The sequence below is a fragment of the Antennarius striatus genome, chromosome 2 (genome assembly GCF_040054535.1).
Source record: "Antennarius striatus isolate MH-2024 chromosome 2, ASM4005453v1, whole genome shotgun sequence".
In the NCBI taxonomy this organism is placed as follows: domain Eukaryota; kingdom Metazoa; phylum Chordata; class Actinopteri; order Lophiiformes; family Antennariidae; genus Antennarius; species Antennarius striatus.
In genome coordinates this window covers 14,730,001-14,746,986 of record NC_090777.1, presented here as the reverse complement: position 1 = coordinate 14,746,986, position 16,986 = coordinate 14,730,001, and the positions used below count along the sequence as shown (strand labels likewise).

General features: G+C 43.0%; 1 protein-coding gene across 2 annotated transcripts in view; it reads right to left on the bottom strand.

The window, feature by feature from the left end:
• sema3bl (sema domain, immunoglobulin domain (Ig), short basic domain, secreted, (semaphorin) 3bl) overlaps positions 1-16,986 on the bottom strand; it is a 71,416-nt gene that overhangs the window by 15,441 nt on the left and 38,989 nt on the right. The window contains exons 4-6 of one of the 2 annotated variants that reach the window (XM_068331199.1): positions 13,998-14,117; positions 3,349-3,439; positions 6-122 (exon numbers count right to left, since the gene is read on the bottom strand). In XM_068331199.1, the coding sequence (XP_068187300.1) occupies positions 6-122; positions 3,349-3,439; positions 13,998-14,117 (328 nt within the window). The remainder of the gene's footprint in view (positions 1-5; positions 123-3,348; positions 3,440-13,997; positions 14,118-16,986) is intronic. The other variant, XM_068331207.1, reaches the window with a different exon arrangement.

Sequence of the window (16,986 nt, the reverse complement as noted above, 5' to 3'; positions counted from 1 at the left end):
ATTACCATGGAGTAATTTGTGGTCAGTCTCTGTCCTCATAGTGGATCGACCTCCCATACTTCTGAAGATCACAGAGTCTCTGCCTAAAAAATCAGCCTTCAGTCCTGTATACAGCTCTCCCCCTAGGGAGGACAAGACATTTACAGAGATAAATACCTTACAGTATATCTCTATAAGGAAAATAACACAATTAAAATCAGTAAATAGAAAGAATGGTACCAGTGGAAAAAATGAGGGAAACACTTAAAATTGTAAAGCAACAACGGTAAAAAGAATAGAGATTGTTGAAAACAAAACGTTTGGCAGTGACGAAAAAGAAAATCATAGGTGGCGCTTGAAAGTGCTGTGGTTCAAGTAAATGAGCCAAGGAGAAGGAAAGGAAAATGAAAATTGAGAAAAATCCAATAAAGAGCACGCTGGGAAAGTAATCTAAACCTCAAACTCTAGCACACATTGCACAGAATAACCTCCACTGAGACCCCAGGCATCCACTAACTTTAAAGTGTAAAAACTCAGAAAATTGCTTTTCTTTAAACAGGAACAAACTATTTCCTGTGATGCATCAATGCACCACAGGAAAAATCTTTAGCACCCAAGGTTATCTTTTATAAGTTAAACCGGAAATCTCAGCAATATCAGGGGAAAAAAATTCAAGGGAGAAGTTCCTGTAAAATTTTCAAATTCTGTGTGTTATAATCTGTTTGTTTTAGAACAATCCGATTTACCTTTACAATTATTATTCATTCATTTTCTGCCGCGTCATCCGCTGTAGCGGGTCACAGGGAGCTGGAGCCTATCTCAACTGGCATAGGGCGTGAGGCGTGGGACACTCTGGGCACGACGCCAGTTCACCGTTGATCCACACACAAGGACAGACAACCATGCACACACACACACTCACTCCTACGGGCAATTTGTGACTGGCCAATCAACTTGAAGCACATGCTTTTGGAGGTGGGAGGAAGCCGGAGAACCCGGAGAGAACCCACGCAGACACGGGGAGAGCATGCAAACTGCACATAGCGGGACTCGGAACTGCCGTGTTGTGAGGTGACAGCCCTACCGATGTGTCAGAAACGTGACCTTTATTATTTTTGTTCAGATGTGTCCTCTTCTCTTCCCCCCGCTCTCTCACTGTCTGTCGTTGTCTTTGTCTGTCTCTGTCTCTCTGTCTTTCTCAATAACCACAATCAGTCAAGGCCAGCCCCCTGAATATTAGATCTATTTGAGGTTTCTGCCTGTTAAAAGGTGGTTTCCTCTTGGGGAATTGTTGGCTCTCTGTACAGTGCCTTGATATGGCTTATGTTGTAATTTGATACTGTATAAATACAACTGACTTGACTTCAAATTCATGTAAGTGTTTCAGAGAATGTTCAAACCCAAATAAATGTATTTAGGGTAACAGAGCTTTCATTATCTGTTGCCATGTCAAACCAGCAATATGGCATCAAGGTCCAATTTTCCATTTTTGGGAAAACAAACAACAACAACAAGCAATTGCAACAGAGAAAAAATTTGTCACTGGAAGACATTAGATATGATTGATGAAATAATTACCAGAAGAGTTATGTTTTTTTTTAAATTATGAAGCATTGAAATTAAAAAAGGAATTAAAAATTTGACAGAATAAACAAGGTTCATTTAAATTATACTGAATGAAAAGATATATCCAAAGTGTTGTAACTGAGCATTAGGCAGTTGCTAGACAGCAACAGGAACACAACAGGAACAAAATATAACTTTCATTTGTCAACAGTTTTATGTCAGCTGGATATTTATTTGTAAACTTTACAATCAGTCATGAATAAATATATACTCAGTTTAAAACATATTCTAAACATCAATACACAAGGAATCAGAAATCAGTAGGGTTTTTTTTTATAATTTGGGAGACTATCCTGGGGATTTGACAATTGACTTACATCATCTCTGTTGGCCTCATTTTTGACATCTTGTTTCCTTTTTATTTATTTTCTTATTGTAGTGTGTTCCTTGTATGTATAGGTTATACTCTGTGTACATTTGGTTGTTTGTTATTTTGCATACTTAGTACTAAAAAGGTAATCATATAACTGTTTGTGCACCACTGATCCCAAATGGGTAAAATTCACACAAAGATCATCAGTCATGGTTAGCGAGTTTCTTATAACTGGAGCATACAGTCTAGCTACGTGGTCAATGTTGCACAACCCTGTGAGAAAGGAGGAGGTCAGAAAAAATCTGCTGGATAAGCATTTCACTTCTTTAAAAATGACAAGTGGTTGCAAGAACAATCCTTGGACAAACCACTATCGTCACAGCATGTTCAAATACATATATCTATTTGTCTTTCTGTCTTTTCTCAATAGGTTTCTGCAAGCATAATTCCTCAACAACTTAGTGTTCATTGTTCTGTGTGTAGAAAGTTTATTGGAGCTGCGGTCAAATCGGAATGGGTTTCCTGCCAGATGCTGTGCATTGTGGGGTAAATTCTAAAGTTGAAAACAGCCATTTAGGAGAAAGAAAGAGGGATGGAGGAATAAATCAGTATTAATTCATAAACAAATGCCAAAATGACATTCAGAGAGAAACACCCAGAACCATTATGCACAATTCCAGATTGTGTGCATGTGTGTGTGTGTGTGTGTGTGTGTGTGTGTGTGTGTGTATGTGTGTGTGTGTGTGTGCGTGCGTGCGTGCATGTGTGTGTGTGTGTGCGTGCGTGCGCACGCATGTGTGTCAGAGCCAATGAAGGTGTCCATACTTTCTGCTAAATGGGTTAATAACTTTACAAAATATAGTAGAGATTCATTGCATGGAGAAGTGAAACATGTAAATCAGACCTCTTGGTATTTTAACTATATGTGGCAGAAAAAGAATATGAAGCATTTAAAAGTGTGTTCATGTAAGGTCAACTTTTAAGATGGACATGTTATTCTAGCCCAGAGAATGATTGGTATCCACCTCCCAGACAACGAACAGATCAGTGGGTTTAGTGCCTGTACAGAACCAAAAAGACTAAAAGCCCATCAGAAGTACAGGATTCGTTCACCCAACAGATTACAGACCAGCTGCAGTTCTCAACGCATCCCCGACATTCCACATTTAAATAAAGATTTTTTTGTGTGGCATAGGGAGAACCTTGAAAACTTTATGCAAAAAGAAGGTCATATGATACCTACTTCAATAGACCTATGGCTTTTAATTTATTCTTGTTTTATTTTTGTTTCTTTTTTCAAGCAACAACAACAAGATATAAGAAGAAGGAGAAGAAATCCAACATTCAACAAGGGTTCGCAGTCAGAATAATGGTTCCCTGAAATCTTGACAAATTCCTTAGAAATAGAAGCAATAGAACACGGGACATACCATTGAAGGTGCTCGCAAAGGGGAGGCTGGGATCATGTGGAACCTTCCCTCGTCCATTCTCCACATTTGTGGGATCCATCGTGAACACATGCTGATGAATAACACACATTAGTGTAATGTCATACCTTACATCAAATTATTTTTTTTCTTCAAGAAAAATCAGAATCACCGTCTTGCTCATACACATCAGGAACAAAAAACCAAACATGTAACAAACAATTACTATGCTGTATAAACTTTTTTCACCGTTGCTCCTGGAGAACCTAAGATGAATCATGTTCCACAGAAGTTCAGTGGGTATAGCTACACAATGGGCAGTTGTTGTTTTTTTTAACTCACTGTACAAGAATTCTTTCATTTGCCTTTTTGTTCCATTATCCACACAAACATTTGTCCTCCCAATGAACTCTGTTTCTGTCTGAGACCTACAGATGCTGTCTGAGAAACAAGGAAATGCAGGATCAGTAGATTTGAGTTCAGACATTTTCCCACCCACTTCCCAGCGTGGATCAACCCTGAGAACAGGACAGTATATCAATGACTCAGTATGAAAAAAAATTTGTAACACATCTGCATGGAACACAAACTCACTTTAAATCCACACTCGCAGAAAATACTTTCTGACGAGTTATTTGAGGGTCATAAATGTCATTCAACACATATTATGAACTAGGGAATGTAATTGGTCAACAATCCATAAAGAACATTTCTCATTGGCTGAAACAGACAGCAATCGAAAGTATGAAACAAATATGAGGAATAGACAGTGCCAGCTGTTTTTTTAAGACAAGCTGTGAAGATGATGCCAACAAATCATAAAGAATATTTTATGGATTAATATTTGAACTACTTTACAATACTTTTTCTGACTCCAGCAGGCAGGGAACAATTAAAATGACACACAGGAACTCTAGAAATATTGACCACATCCTCAAATGGTTGGACTTGTCAAGTCAACAAAACCACACAAAACACCTTTTGTTTTAAGTCTGTTAACCCTCACATCAATGTCCTCAGTGAACAGGGCTGTTTGTGCTGAAGCTGCCTTGGCGGGATCAATGTGATTTTCTAGAATACAAAAGGAAATGGAAGGGGACAAGACCTACAGTAAGATCTCTTGTTTGATTCAAGTCCATATGATTGATTTGAATGTCCTTTCAGTGAACTCAGTGTGTAAGCGCCTCTGTTCCTCTACTAGACAATGGACCATTGTTAGTGAGAGGGTGAGCCTAACTGAATGGATATCAGAGAAGAGATGATTAGAAATTTGAGGGATGAAAATACTGTAAGAAACACAGTGAACAATACCTCACACCTACATACGTCAGACCCTACATGTCCACCAGCCTTTACCAGTTGTGGACTTGCTTACCCAACAGGTCTCATGCAGTAAGAGAACATAGTTGTTTATTGATTTACAAGTAGTGATTTGAATGTTTACGAAGTCATGTGACATTAGATTGCACTTTAAACGATGAGGAAAACTAAAAACTCAACATAAAAATTGAAACCTTGTATGCGTAGCCCTTAAAAACTACAACATCTTAGTATCAATATGATCTATGAAGATTTTAATAAGTTTTGTGGTTTTTTGTTGATTTTAGACCTGGAAATCCATTTGTGAAAATGTGTTCTGACTGATTCTATGTGCGGATGATAATTGCTTTTTGTTGTCACATTTCTTTGTGTCATACAGATACTGAGCAATATTGTTTTTGTGAGCATGTCACTTTTGATTCAGTCTGATGTCATGTGAACCATTTCATTTCCCTCTGTTCTTCCATCAAACTAATCACTTTCATTCTCTATCTTGGATTTCAGCTCCTGCTGCCATCTGTTTTCTGCTCTCCATCTCTTCCTGTGCTGAACACCTCTAGCTCAATCGTTAGTCATCCTTATTCTGTCAGCACCACTTCCCCCTCCTGTAACCAAAGTTAACTTCGCGGCATGTATTCCGTATCAGAGCGTGTGACAGCTGTACAGTTGTAGGACTGCAAATGTGTGTATTTGTCATTTCATCATGATCCAGGGGAATGGTGCAGCTGATTAGTCTGTCAGTCATTTTTGATAAATTTTGCCAAGATAAACACACAAAAGAGAGAGACAGAGATTTTTTGTTATTACTAAAATCGTGTTTTGGCGGCACGGGTAGTGCTGTCGCCGCACAGCAAGGCGGGTCCGGATTCGCTCTGTGCAGAGTCTGCATGTTCTCCCCGTGTCTGCGTGGGTTCTGTTCGCATTCTCCGGCTTCCTCCCACCGCCAAAAACATGCGCTTCAGGTCAATTGGCTGTTCCAAATTGCCCTTAGGAGTGTGTGTGTGTGTGTGTGTGTGTGTGTGTGTGTGTGTGTGTGTGTGTGTGTGTGTGTGTGTGTGTGTGTGTGTGTGTGTGTGTGTGTGTGTTGTAGTGGTTGTGTGTCTCTGTAGCTCAGCGTTGCACTGGCGTCGCGCCAGGAGTTTGCCCCATCTCACGCCCTATGACAGCTGGGACCCCGAATACCCCAAATGAGCCACCCATCATAGGGCCACAGCAACGACAGGCAACCATTCATGTGCTCAAAACGACAAATAATTTACAGCAAGCAATTCATCTACTGTACGTTGCATGATTTTGGAGGTGGGACAGCACCCGCGAAGACAGACACGCAAACACGGGGAGAACATAATGTACCATCTCTGCAGAACAGTCCCAGGTGGAATTGAATGCAGGAGACTGCAAAACACCTTCCAGAAGATGGATGTGAACTGGGGACCCCGGTCGGAGACGATGTCGGTGGGCAGACCACAGAAAGATGTGTTGGAGGACCAGACTGGCAGTGTCTTTGGCAGAAGGGAGCTTGGGAAGGGAATAAAGTGTGCCATCTTCCTGAACCGGTCTACCACTGTGAGGATGGCAGTGTGACCACTGGAGGGGGGTAGACTGGTAACAAAGTCCAGGGAAATGTGTGACTATGGGCGATGAGGGACAGGCAGGGGGCGCAGGAGGCCGGCTGGGGGTTGGCGAGAAGTCTTATTCTGGCTGCAAACAGGACACACGTTGATGTAGCTGCGGACATCCTCCTCCAGCGAAGGCCACCAAAAGCGCTGCTGCAGGACATCACAGGTGCGCTGAATGCCTGGATGACAGGTGAGCCAGGAGGCGTGCCCCCACTGGAGCACATTGGAACGGAGACTAGCTGGAACAAACAGGTGGTCAGGAGGACAGGAACTAGGACTGGTCCTCAGCGGCTGCCCGCACCCTCTTCTCGATCTCCCAGGTGACGCAAGCGACGAAGAAGGAGGCTGGGATAATGGTAGAGGATTTAGGTTTTTCATCAGGGCTCTCAGGAAACAGGCGTGAGAGTGCATCTGGCTTGGTGTTAAGGGACCCCGGCCGATAGGACAGCGTGAAATTAAACCTGTCAAAGAACAGTGACCAACGGGCTTGTCTCGAGTTCAGTCTCTTGGCAGAGCGAATATATTCCAGATTGTGGTGATCAGTCCACACAATGAATGGCACCTCGGCCCCCTCTAGCCAGTGGCGCCATTCCTCCAAAGCCGCCTTTACCGACAGAAGCTCCCTGTTACCAATGTCATAATTTCTCTCTATGGGAGTGAGACAGCGAGTGAAAAAGGCGCAGCGATGGAGCTTCTGGTCAATGGTGGCGCGTTGAGATAGGATCACCCCCACCCCCACGCTGGATGCATCCACCTCCACGGTGAACTGGCGCTCTGGATCGGGGATCTGGAGGATGGGTGCAGAGGAGAAACGAGTCTTGAGGGTGCCGAAGGCTCCTTGAGCTGCATCGGTCCAGCGGAAGGAGGTCTTGGATGAGGTGAGGGCAGAGAGGAGAGAAGCGATGGAGCTGAAACCTCTGATGAAGCGCCGGTAGAAATTGGCAAACCCCAAGAAACATTGCAATTGCTAGCATGTCTCCGGGACTGGCCAGGAGGTTACAGCAGAAACCTTAGCAGGGTCTGGCTGCACTGGGTGACGGCAGCGGCTCCGGGCATAATCCCAGCTGAAGAGCGAGGTTCTCATCCATGATGCTCCCGTCAGCCCCAATCGACGAGGGCGGCGATGGAGTGGAAACCAGAAGGCATCTGGAACTTGGCGGTGATGCTTGGCCTTTCAGAGGAGGTGGGGTCAATGATGGGGCTCACCAGTATGCCTCTGTTCACTGGTGAGCTCTGAGTTTTACTGGGCACCGGCTGACGAAGTGCCCTGGCTGACCACAGTACATGCAGAGGTTCAAGCGCTGTCTTCTCTCCCTCTTCTCAGGTGAGAGGCGAATGCGGCCAAGCTGCATCGGCTCCGGATCCCCCTCACACACAGGGGCACCTGAAGCAGACAGCAGAGAGGTGGCACCGCTGTAGGCTTGGTGCGAGGAGGGCTGCGGGGGACGGGCAGGGTGCTCGTCCTTGATGTATGCAGCCAGCCCACGCAAAAAGACATCACGGAGGGCGACCAGGTTCCAGTCACACAGAGGGGCCTTAGTACGAAAGTCTATAGCGTAATCTGTGACTGAACGGCTGCCCTGGACCAGATCCAGCAGTTCTCGCCCGGTGTCGGCCCCCAGAGGTCTGGTACCAAAAACCTTCCGGAGCTCTTTGGTGAAGGACCAGAAAGAGCGACAGGCGGGGGTCCCTCTCTGCCACTCCGCAGTGCCCCACAGACGTGCCCGCCCGGTGAGGCGATTGACGGTGTAAGCCACCTTTTTTTTTTTTTTTTAATATACTGGTTTGATCCCCGAAGGGAAATTAAGAAAGCACACTCTAGCTACTGATTACAAACGCATGCATACATATTTGTGAGTACAGGCCCCTGTATCACACACACACACAAGGGGGCCTGTAGGCATGCAGGGGAGGTAGAGTGGCAGGCAGCTCCTTCTTGGTGCGCCTCAAATGAGCAATTTTGTAAAGGGGACGGCACCTTGCTCAAGGGTGCCTCGGCAGTGCTCCGGAGATGAGCTGACACCTCCCACTGTTAGCTCACCTCCGGGTATTTTTGGGGGGGCGGGAGCGGGAATTGAACCGCCGATCTTGAATCATAGGACGACCCGCTCTACCGCCCGCTTTACCACTGAGCCACTGCCGCCCTTAGCCTCCTCCGAGGAGAAGGTGAGCGGCTGGAGAGAAAAAATGATGGAACAGTTGCAGAGAAAGGCATTGCAGGTGGCAGAATCACCGTCATAACGCTCCAGTGCTCCCAAATTGGGCTCCCGGACCGGAGGTGGAACGGCGGCGATCCCCGCTGAGGCAGACGGCGGAGCAGTAGCGCCCGCCGAGGCAGGTGATGAGAACATGGCTCCCGGTGAGGCAGAAGGTGTTAGCCCCAGGTTCTGGGTGCGGGCGTGGAGACATGCCACATCACGCCAAACTTGTGCCAGGACCTGCCATTTTTCTGGTGCAGACACAACGGAATTCGCAACCAGCTGGTTAAGCATGTCCTCCATCGGGGAGATCTGGTTATCAATCTGTGCTGGATCCATTTCTGGCCAGATTGTACTGTAACAGGTCTGAGGAAGGACCCAAGTACAGCACAGACTGAGACCAGAGCAGGAATATTCCAACAGTTTATTCTGAAGCTTCGCACGGAATGGCAGCAGTATCCCAAAAAAACAGTCTCAGCAAACAGAAATCCCAGCTGACAGGTAGCAGACAAGGAAGGAGCAGGCAGGGCAGTCAAAGACAGAAGGCTGGTCAGATTACCAGGGCAGCGACGAAGAAGACGGGTCGAACACAGGCAGGGTCGAAACCGAGGGAGCAGTCCGGAGATAAATGCAAGAGAGCTATACATGACACAAAGACAATCTGGCAGAGACTGAGAGGAATGGGAGGGTATATATACTGAACAGGCAGGTGATAATCAGGTGAGGAAACACAGGTGAAGGTACTCGCACTGATGAGGTGGGAGTGGCAGGCAGGTAGAGCTGGACAGATGAGAGGAAAACCAGGAGCGAATTGTGACAAAAATGTTGAATTGAGGTCGCGGTCTCTGACTGCCTTGTTCTCTCTGTCTTTGTGAGGACTCATCAATTCGAGATGCAAAACCATCATGTACTGTTGTGACATAAAAAAAAGCAAAATGAGATATCAGTTTTAATTATTTTATACCACACACACACAAAACAGCATGACTACTGAGTTTCACTCAGCAGGAATCTACCTCTTGTCCTCCCAGTTTCCTCCACCCTTTTATCTGATTCTCCATGTGTCTATCTGCTTGACCTACTTAGATGTTACTGTTTAGATGAAGTACAGCTATGAATGTATGCAAGTATTGAGAAAAAAGGAACCTGGACCTCCTTTTTGAATTTCAAACATCCGCCAATTGTCCAAGTTTTGCTCTTTGATTCCTAAAATGGTCAATTGCTCTCATTATTGTTCAGTTAGTCACAGTAATCTAGTGGTCTGGTGTTGAAAAATGCTAAATGATGAACACTCTAAAATTTGGACTGACTTCAGACATATTAAAGGCTTGACATTCCTAATTAGATATATTGTTGTATTTGGCCTTTTCCTCACTGTCAAATAATAGCAGGGTTCCCCTTGTCACCACTCAGCTCTCACTTCAGTGACTGCTTGAGAAGCTGACTTGTTTTCTTTTTTTAATCTTTCCTTGATTTTTTTGCTCCTTAATTAAAATAAGGGAAAGACAAACAATGAAACATAGATACAGTAGATAAGAAAGAAACAGAATGAGACAGGACAACAGCATTAAGAGTTATGAGTATGATTACAGATTTATGTTACCAAGCAAAAGGATTAGAAATGGAGTAGCACTGACAGAAAAGGCAGAAGCAGAGAAATAAGAAACGTCATCCATCTCTGGTTTGTAGGTCCTTGATCCAAATCCAACAATCCTGAGAAAACTCAAGAAGTGATTCATTAGCAATTAATTTTGTATTATGCTTTCAATCTTTTTGGTCTACCTGATATCCACAATAATGCTGCTGGCTCGCTGAACCTGAAAAGTGCCTCATGTGCAGCACTTAAAAAATGGTCATGGAAGTCTGTCATGTTGAGAGGAAATAAGTTACTCAGCAAGTTTCTCTCTGTGTGCCAAAAAGGCCGACTCTGAGGTAAAAGGTTTTAAATGACAAATACTTAAGTCTATAATGGCTACAGAGGCTGGTCGATCTGTGTGTGCATGCACGTGTGTGCATGCATGTGTGTGTGTGTGGGAGGGTGTATAAGTGGGTGAATCTGTGGGTCTTTCAGGACATTCGTTTTTAGATATTTATATTTGTTTGAATGTGCACATCTTTGAATCTTTCATCACGTCTGTTTGTTCCTGTCTGTATCAAATGTTTATGTTGAAGTTGGTATCATTTGTTTAGTTTGACTGTGTGTGTGTGTGTGTGTGTGTGTGTGTGTGTGTGTGGCTGTGTGTGTGTGTGTGTGTGTGTGTGTGTGTGGCTGTGTGTGTGTGTGTGTGTGTGTGTGTGTGTGTGTGTGTGTGTGTGTGTGTGTGTGTGTGTGTGTGTGTGTGTGTGTGTGTGTGTGTGTGTGTGTGTGTGTGTGTGTGTGTGTGTGTGTGTGTGGCTGTGTGTGTGTGTGTGTGTGTGTGTGTGTGTGTGTGGCTGTGTGTTAGTCTGTGTGTGTGGTCTGGTCCTCTGTTTGTCATCACTGTGTTACAGTTGTTTATTTTTACATCGGTAACACTGATTCATGCTGTTGAGTCCCTCACCCTGTGGACATCAGTATATGTGTATGTGTGTGTGTGTGTGTGTGTGTGTGTGTGTGTGTGTGTGTGTGTATGGGTGACAAGGAGTCAGATAAACACACAAGAGTTAAGACACAGATCGTATGTTAGAGCGGTGCAGGACATGTATGAGGACTGTAAGACAGTGGTGAGGTGTGCTGTAGGTGTGACAGAGGAGTTCAAGGTGGAGGTGGGACTGCATCAGGGATCAGCTCTGAGCCCCTTCTTGTTCGATATGGTGATGGACAGGCTGACAGACGAGGTTAGACAGGAATCTCCATGGACTATGATGTTTGCAAATGACATTGTGATCTGTAGTGAGAGCAAGGAACAGGTGGAGGAGAAGCTAGAGAGGTGGAGGTTTGTCCTGGAAAGGGGAGGAATGAAGGTTAGCCGCAGTAAGACAGAGTACATGTGTGTGAATGAGAGGGACCCAAGTGGAAGAGTGAGGTTACAGGGAGAAGAGATCAAGAAGGTGGAGGATTTTAAGTATTTAGGGTCAACAGTCCAGAGCAATGGCGAGTGTGGAAAAGAGGTGAAGAAGCGTGTACAGGCAGGATGGTACGGGTGGAGGAAAGTGTCAGGTGTGATGTGTGATAGAAGAGTTTCAGCTAAAATGAAAGGAAATGTCAAAACATTTCCAAAACAGTGAATAAGAATATTGCTTAATACCTTCTTTGTTTCATCTTTGGATGAAATCATAAAATGCAGTCAAGATTAACTGATACTACATGATAACAACAGCTTGCTCAATATTTTGCAATACAATGCATCCTTTCAAAACAGATGTTGTAAAACCATCCTAACCTAACGAAAATTTGACATTTAGAAGTTTTACACAAATCTGTGAGACAGATGTCAGAATAAGGCATAGGCAGAAAAAGTGTCTTTGAAAGTAACTGCGATGAAACACCATAAGGGTCAAAGGTCATCCCACCCAGAGTCCAGTCTGAGAGCTTATGGCCTCTGTCTTCTCAAGAGGTTAAGTAAATACATAGGTGTGTGTTCTCCACCGGTTCACAGTTACTTAAATAAATGAACAGGCTCCTTGTGGTGTCATCGACTCAGACAGACACACCGATGAGCTGGAAGGAGTGTCCTCACACACACACACACGCACGCACGCACGCACGCACACACACACACACACAAGGTGGTTTGTTTCTGTTTTTTCGGACAGCTGTTACAAGCAGGGAGTTGTTGTTTCACACACATCTGAACCTGCACAAATACAAACACACTATTTTTTTTATGATAAACACGCACAATCACAAAGACAGTCTTCATAAACCATGTATTTACCAATCCTTACTCAGGGTCAAAAACACAATCATTTGGAAATTTAGGGGTTGATTATAAATGTGAATGTCAGTTTAGTCTTTCCTCTTTTACTTGCACGTAAAATTAAAGTACTGAACCATCACTGCATCATTACACAAATATACACAACTAACTAAAAAAATTCCTGGAAAGCAGCTCCTGGGTTCCAAACAGCCCCCAGGATTGAAACAGGTGGTGTTATGTTGCACAGTTGCTCAGGATTGTGTTTCTACAAGTCAACTAATCCATATTTTTTTCTCTACATTTTGTAGTCCAGCAATCTCAACTGAGTATTATTACTGGAATCATAGTAGACGGCACGAGCTGAGAAAGATGTGGACTGTTTTTCATCATGTATAATAAAACCTGGAGTCCAACATCCATGCAGAGGATGACAGATTAAGAGGGAGGAAGGAAATGGCATCAAGTAGAACACATACTCTGACGAGCACATAAATTCAACAGAAAAAGAGGGAATGAAAAAATGCTACAAAGCCCCTTCTGTTCTTTATACGTACTGTATATGTAATCCACTTCTCACAAAATTCCTAAGCTTTTACTAAAGATCCAATTTCCCACTCCAACCATGTCCAGTTTGACCCCCTCCTGCTGGGACAGACAGAGCGGTATACTGGACTGCAATCCAGAGGACCTCTGTGAAATGGTAAACTACAAGCCCGTCTTAATGGCTCCATTCACTGACTTTTGTCTTTCAAATGGTTCCAAATGTGGAGCTCCGCAGAGGGTCCCACTCAACCAGGTTGTTGTGTGGAGAACCAGTCAGTGTGGTTGAAAAGAAGCACAGAGAGCGAAACTATGCGGTTGAGCAGTCGCACAGAAAGACTCATGACAGTGCTGCCCACTGAGGCTTAATGTTAAACTCCAGGGTTCTGTGCACAAACACCAACCTTTATTATTCTTCTAAAAGATAATGCATTTTGACATGGACCACATTTGTGCCACAGGCTGAGCTCCCTACACATGATTTCTTGTCTTAGTTTAGTATCATGGCTCAATACTGCAACACTTTTGAAGTCAGGTCTTCTTTTTTAAGTTACTTTTGTGGAGTTTTAATCATTGATGCATGACAGGGGCAGCCAGGTTGAATTTAACCTGCACCAGCCGCAAGAGGACTTAAGTAAATGGGGACGCCACCTTGTCTGAGCAACCATACCCAAGCTTCAAGCTGTAAACTACTGAATTATTCCTGAAAATTCTACAATATACAGTCTACAATTCAACATTCAGCAGCATCAGCTTTGTTTCAGTTAAACATACCAATGTGTATAAAGTCATCAGGCTGTGCAAAACACCAAAACATTTGACTTGACTTGAATATCAAACTAAATGTAATCGTTGCTAATGCTGGTGTAGCACTGGAGAATCTCTTGCTGTTTTTCTTGTAAGTATAAATGTCTCTGTATAGTGCTGAACTCAGGAATTGAACATAAAATATTTTACACGGTCAGCCCATTATTGGACTTGATTGGTTAGCACATTTGTCTTATGGTCACCAATCAATTCTCTAATAAATCGTGTTATGCTGCTGTACAAATTTGTGTCTGTGGGTGAATTTGGCAGGTGTACGTGTTTCCCAAGATGCCATCCCCTCTACAGTTCATCCCCAAATCTTATCTTACCTCCCCTCTGTGCCCCACATTGACAAAGGCACACATGGGCTGGAAGGCACCGGTACCACAGGCCAGGATGTGGGTGCGGTTGTAGGGCTGCAGGAGGCGAACAAAGTTGGCGCATTCTGTCTACAAATAGCAGATACACAGAAACATAACGTGATAACCTTGAAGCAACACAGGTTAGTTCATCCAAAGACAGAATTACATCTAATATTTTGAAAATCAAAGATAATCATAGTGAATTTATAATAATTCTTGGTTAAGGAATGATTCATAAATTAGGAACTGCCTTTACAGAAAAACTTGCACTCCCACACCCCACCCTCCAGGATATCTCTACATGAGTACAGGATGTGAAGATTATTCACACACACACACACACGCACGCACGCACGCACGCACACACACACACACACACACACACACACAAGGGAAGTGCCCTCAAATAAATCAAAAAGACGTAGTCCAACAGTAAATATCATCCCAATGCTGATAACTTGATTTCAGAGAAGTGAAGAATAGTAAGGTTTATTAATCCCATGTGTTTGTGGGCTTTATTAGATTAAATCTGATTGCTTCAGTGTCCCACATAGATCCTGTGTCTTTTGATTCTTGGATTTCAAGAAATGTAACATTTTAGTACTATAACACTTAATACCAGGGTGCGATTTGTTAAAATGGGATGGGAATGACGACCCCCTCCCCCACCCCCCTGGTTTTCACATGTCTACCTTTGTATTTGATTTCACCTCTTTCTTGTACACAACGTACACTTAAACACACATCAAGAGAACAATGTTATGGAAGACTGAGGAACAGAGTGCTAAGATGTTTCTGTAGCACAGAGGTCCAGAGGAAGCGTACATCAGAAGTGCTTCCTTCTTTCTGTCCCTATAACAGCAGCAGGAGGAAGCTGTTGGCTGGTGCCATTCTCTCAAGGTCAAACTCATAAGTGCACAATGAGTGTGTGGTGTGTCTCTGTTCAAACGTGTCCTTGAACATATACATGTTCAAATGTTAAATGAAATGAATTGTATTCAAGTTAACTGCCTCAGAATATTTTTTTTAACTTCCAAGTGTACGTGTGATGTGTGAATGTCTTGAACTTTGGAACATGTACATGTGTGCACTAGTCTGTCTGTTTTTACAAGTGCATGTGTGAAACGCCAAGTAAATCAGCCTAGTAAATCTGTCATTTTATGTTTGTGTGTGGCCATGTCTGTCTAACAGTAGTAGCCAATGCTTAAACAATGTGATTATTTTCTCCAGTACTTTGAGGCCTGCAGACCTGGTACATCTTTCATCAGTTTACATTATCATACTGCTCTTCCCTATCATTTAATTACAAATTGTAGTGCAAAATATATCTCCCGACATCTACATTCAGCTCTGGGAGAGAGAACATTAACGGCTCAATTTAACAGTATGTCTAGCTTCACACAGATAGACGAGGCCTAGGAGAGAGGAGCATGGACTGTTGTAATCTGTCTTTCCCAATATTTCCTTGTGACTACTGAGGGAGTTGTCCATGAGATCTGTGTGGTCAAACAGAACATAGTGAGGAATAAAAAGAGGAAAATCAAATGAAACAGATGAACTGCTGGCCCCTGCCCAGGAAATGGGGTTCTATAGGTCTGTGTGGTCCTACGTAAACTTAATGGCAATGAAAAGAGTGTTGTTAAATTGATAATTAAGTGTTTGATTCCTAAATCGGTGCCTCTGAAGATTTGTGGGAGTTGCCTTAACATCTGGACAGGATTGAAATCACTCCATTAATAGTTGGGGTCAGGGCTCTTTTGGAAACAAAAGCTCGCAGTGCTCATTTATTATGTATCAGGATACCTAATCCCAGATACTCTTTCCCAGGAACAGAATACACTGATTCAAAACTTAAACTTTTAACACAAAACCAAAGTGTTGTGTCTCAGGGGTTACAAATGTTTGTTTAGCATTAAAAAATTACATTTTTATTACATTTGCTCTGTGACAAATTTGTTATTCTTATTAACAAACATGAACACTGCCAAGACCTCTGGCAAACTTCCCTTGGCCTTTAAAGACTATAATAATAATTTTCTACTGAAGACTTGAAAGTTCAGTGTAAGTTGAAGGTTTATATCTCCTCCACTGGGCCCAGAAAAAGTCAAATAGCTGCAACACTGGAGGACGAACTGTATCCAGTCATGTGGGTTAATCAGGAACTAATATTTTGATTTAAGGCTGTTTTGATGACGAATCACTTCCAAAATATTTTTTCAGTCAGTGTGAAATTCAAACCACGGAGACAGAGACAGTGAATGTAACAGAAACAAAGAGTTTTCTTGCAGTATGTTTTTAATCATAAGAAAAATGAGCAGTGACCGCACAATTATTCATCAAAATTATGTTTAACTGCTTCATCACATCAAGCATTTAAATTAACATCAATTCATTTTTTTCAGTTTGGATGCTTATCATCTTATTTTTTCTGTAAAGTTGCTCTCCTGAGCTCAGAACTTTATGATCTTATAAGATATGATATTCCTTTATTAGTCCCACAGTGGGAAAATTTTCAATTTCCCCACTATGCATACTGTTGTTGACATTAAAGGATATTTTAATGGTTTGTCAAAAGCAAAATATAGTAAGCTTGATTTTTCTTTTCCTTAGAAACTAACTCCGGACTAGACTAATGGTATGGCCAGCAGGTCAGTTAGAACAATGCTCAATAAAGGTTTAGGACATGCAGTAACCTCAGCCCACGAGAACAGTGAGGTGCTGCTTGGAGATTTTCACTGGCAACTAATTCATTTTTGTGGTCAAAGATTTATTAAGAATGTCCATGGAACACATTGTCAGAGCTAAATATTGAGCTAAGAACAAAGAAACACATATTCTATGATAATCGACCCGGGCAGAGAACAAGTTTGAACAAGGAAAGCAGTTTCGAGTATAAACAGATAATGTTCAACACGACCAGGATATGGGGACAAAAGACCACAGTGTAACAGGAACG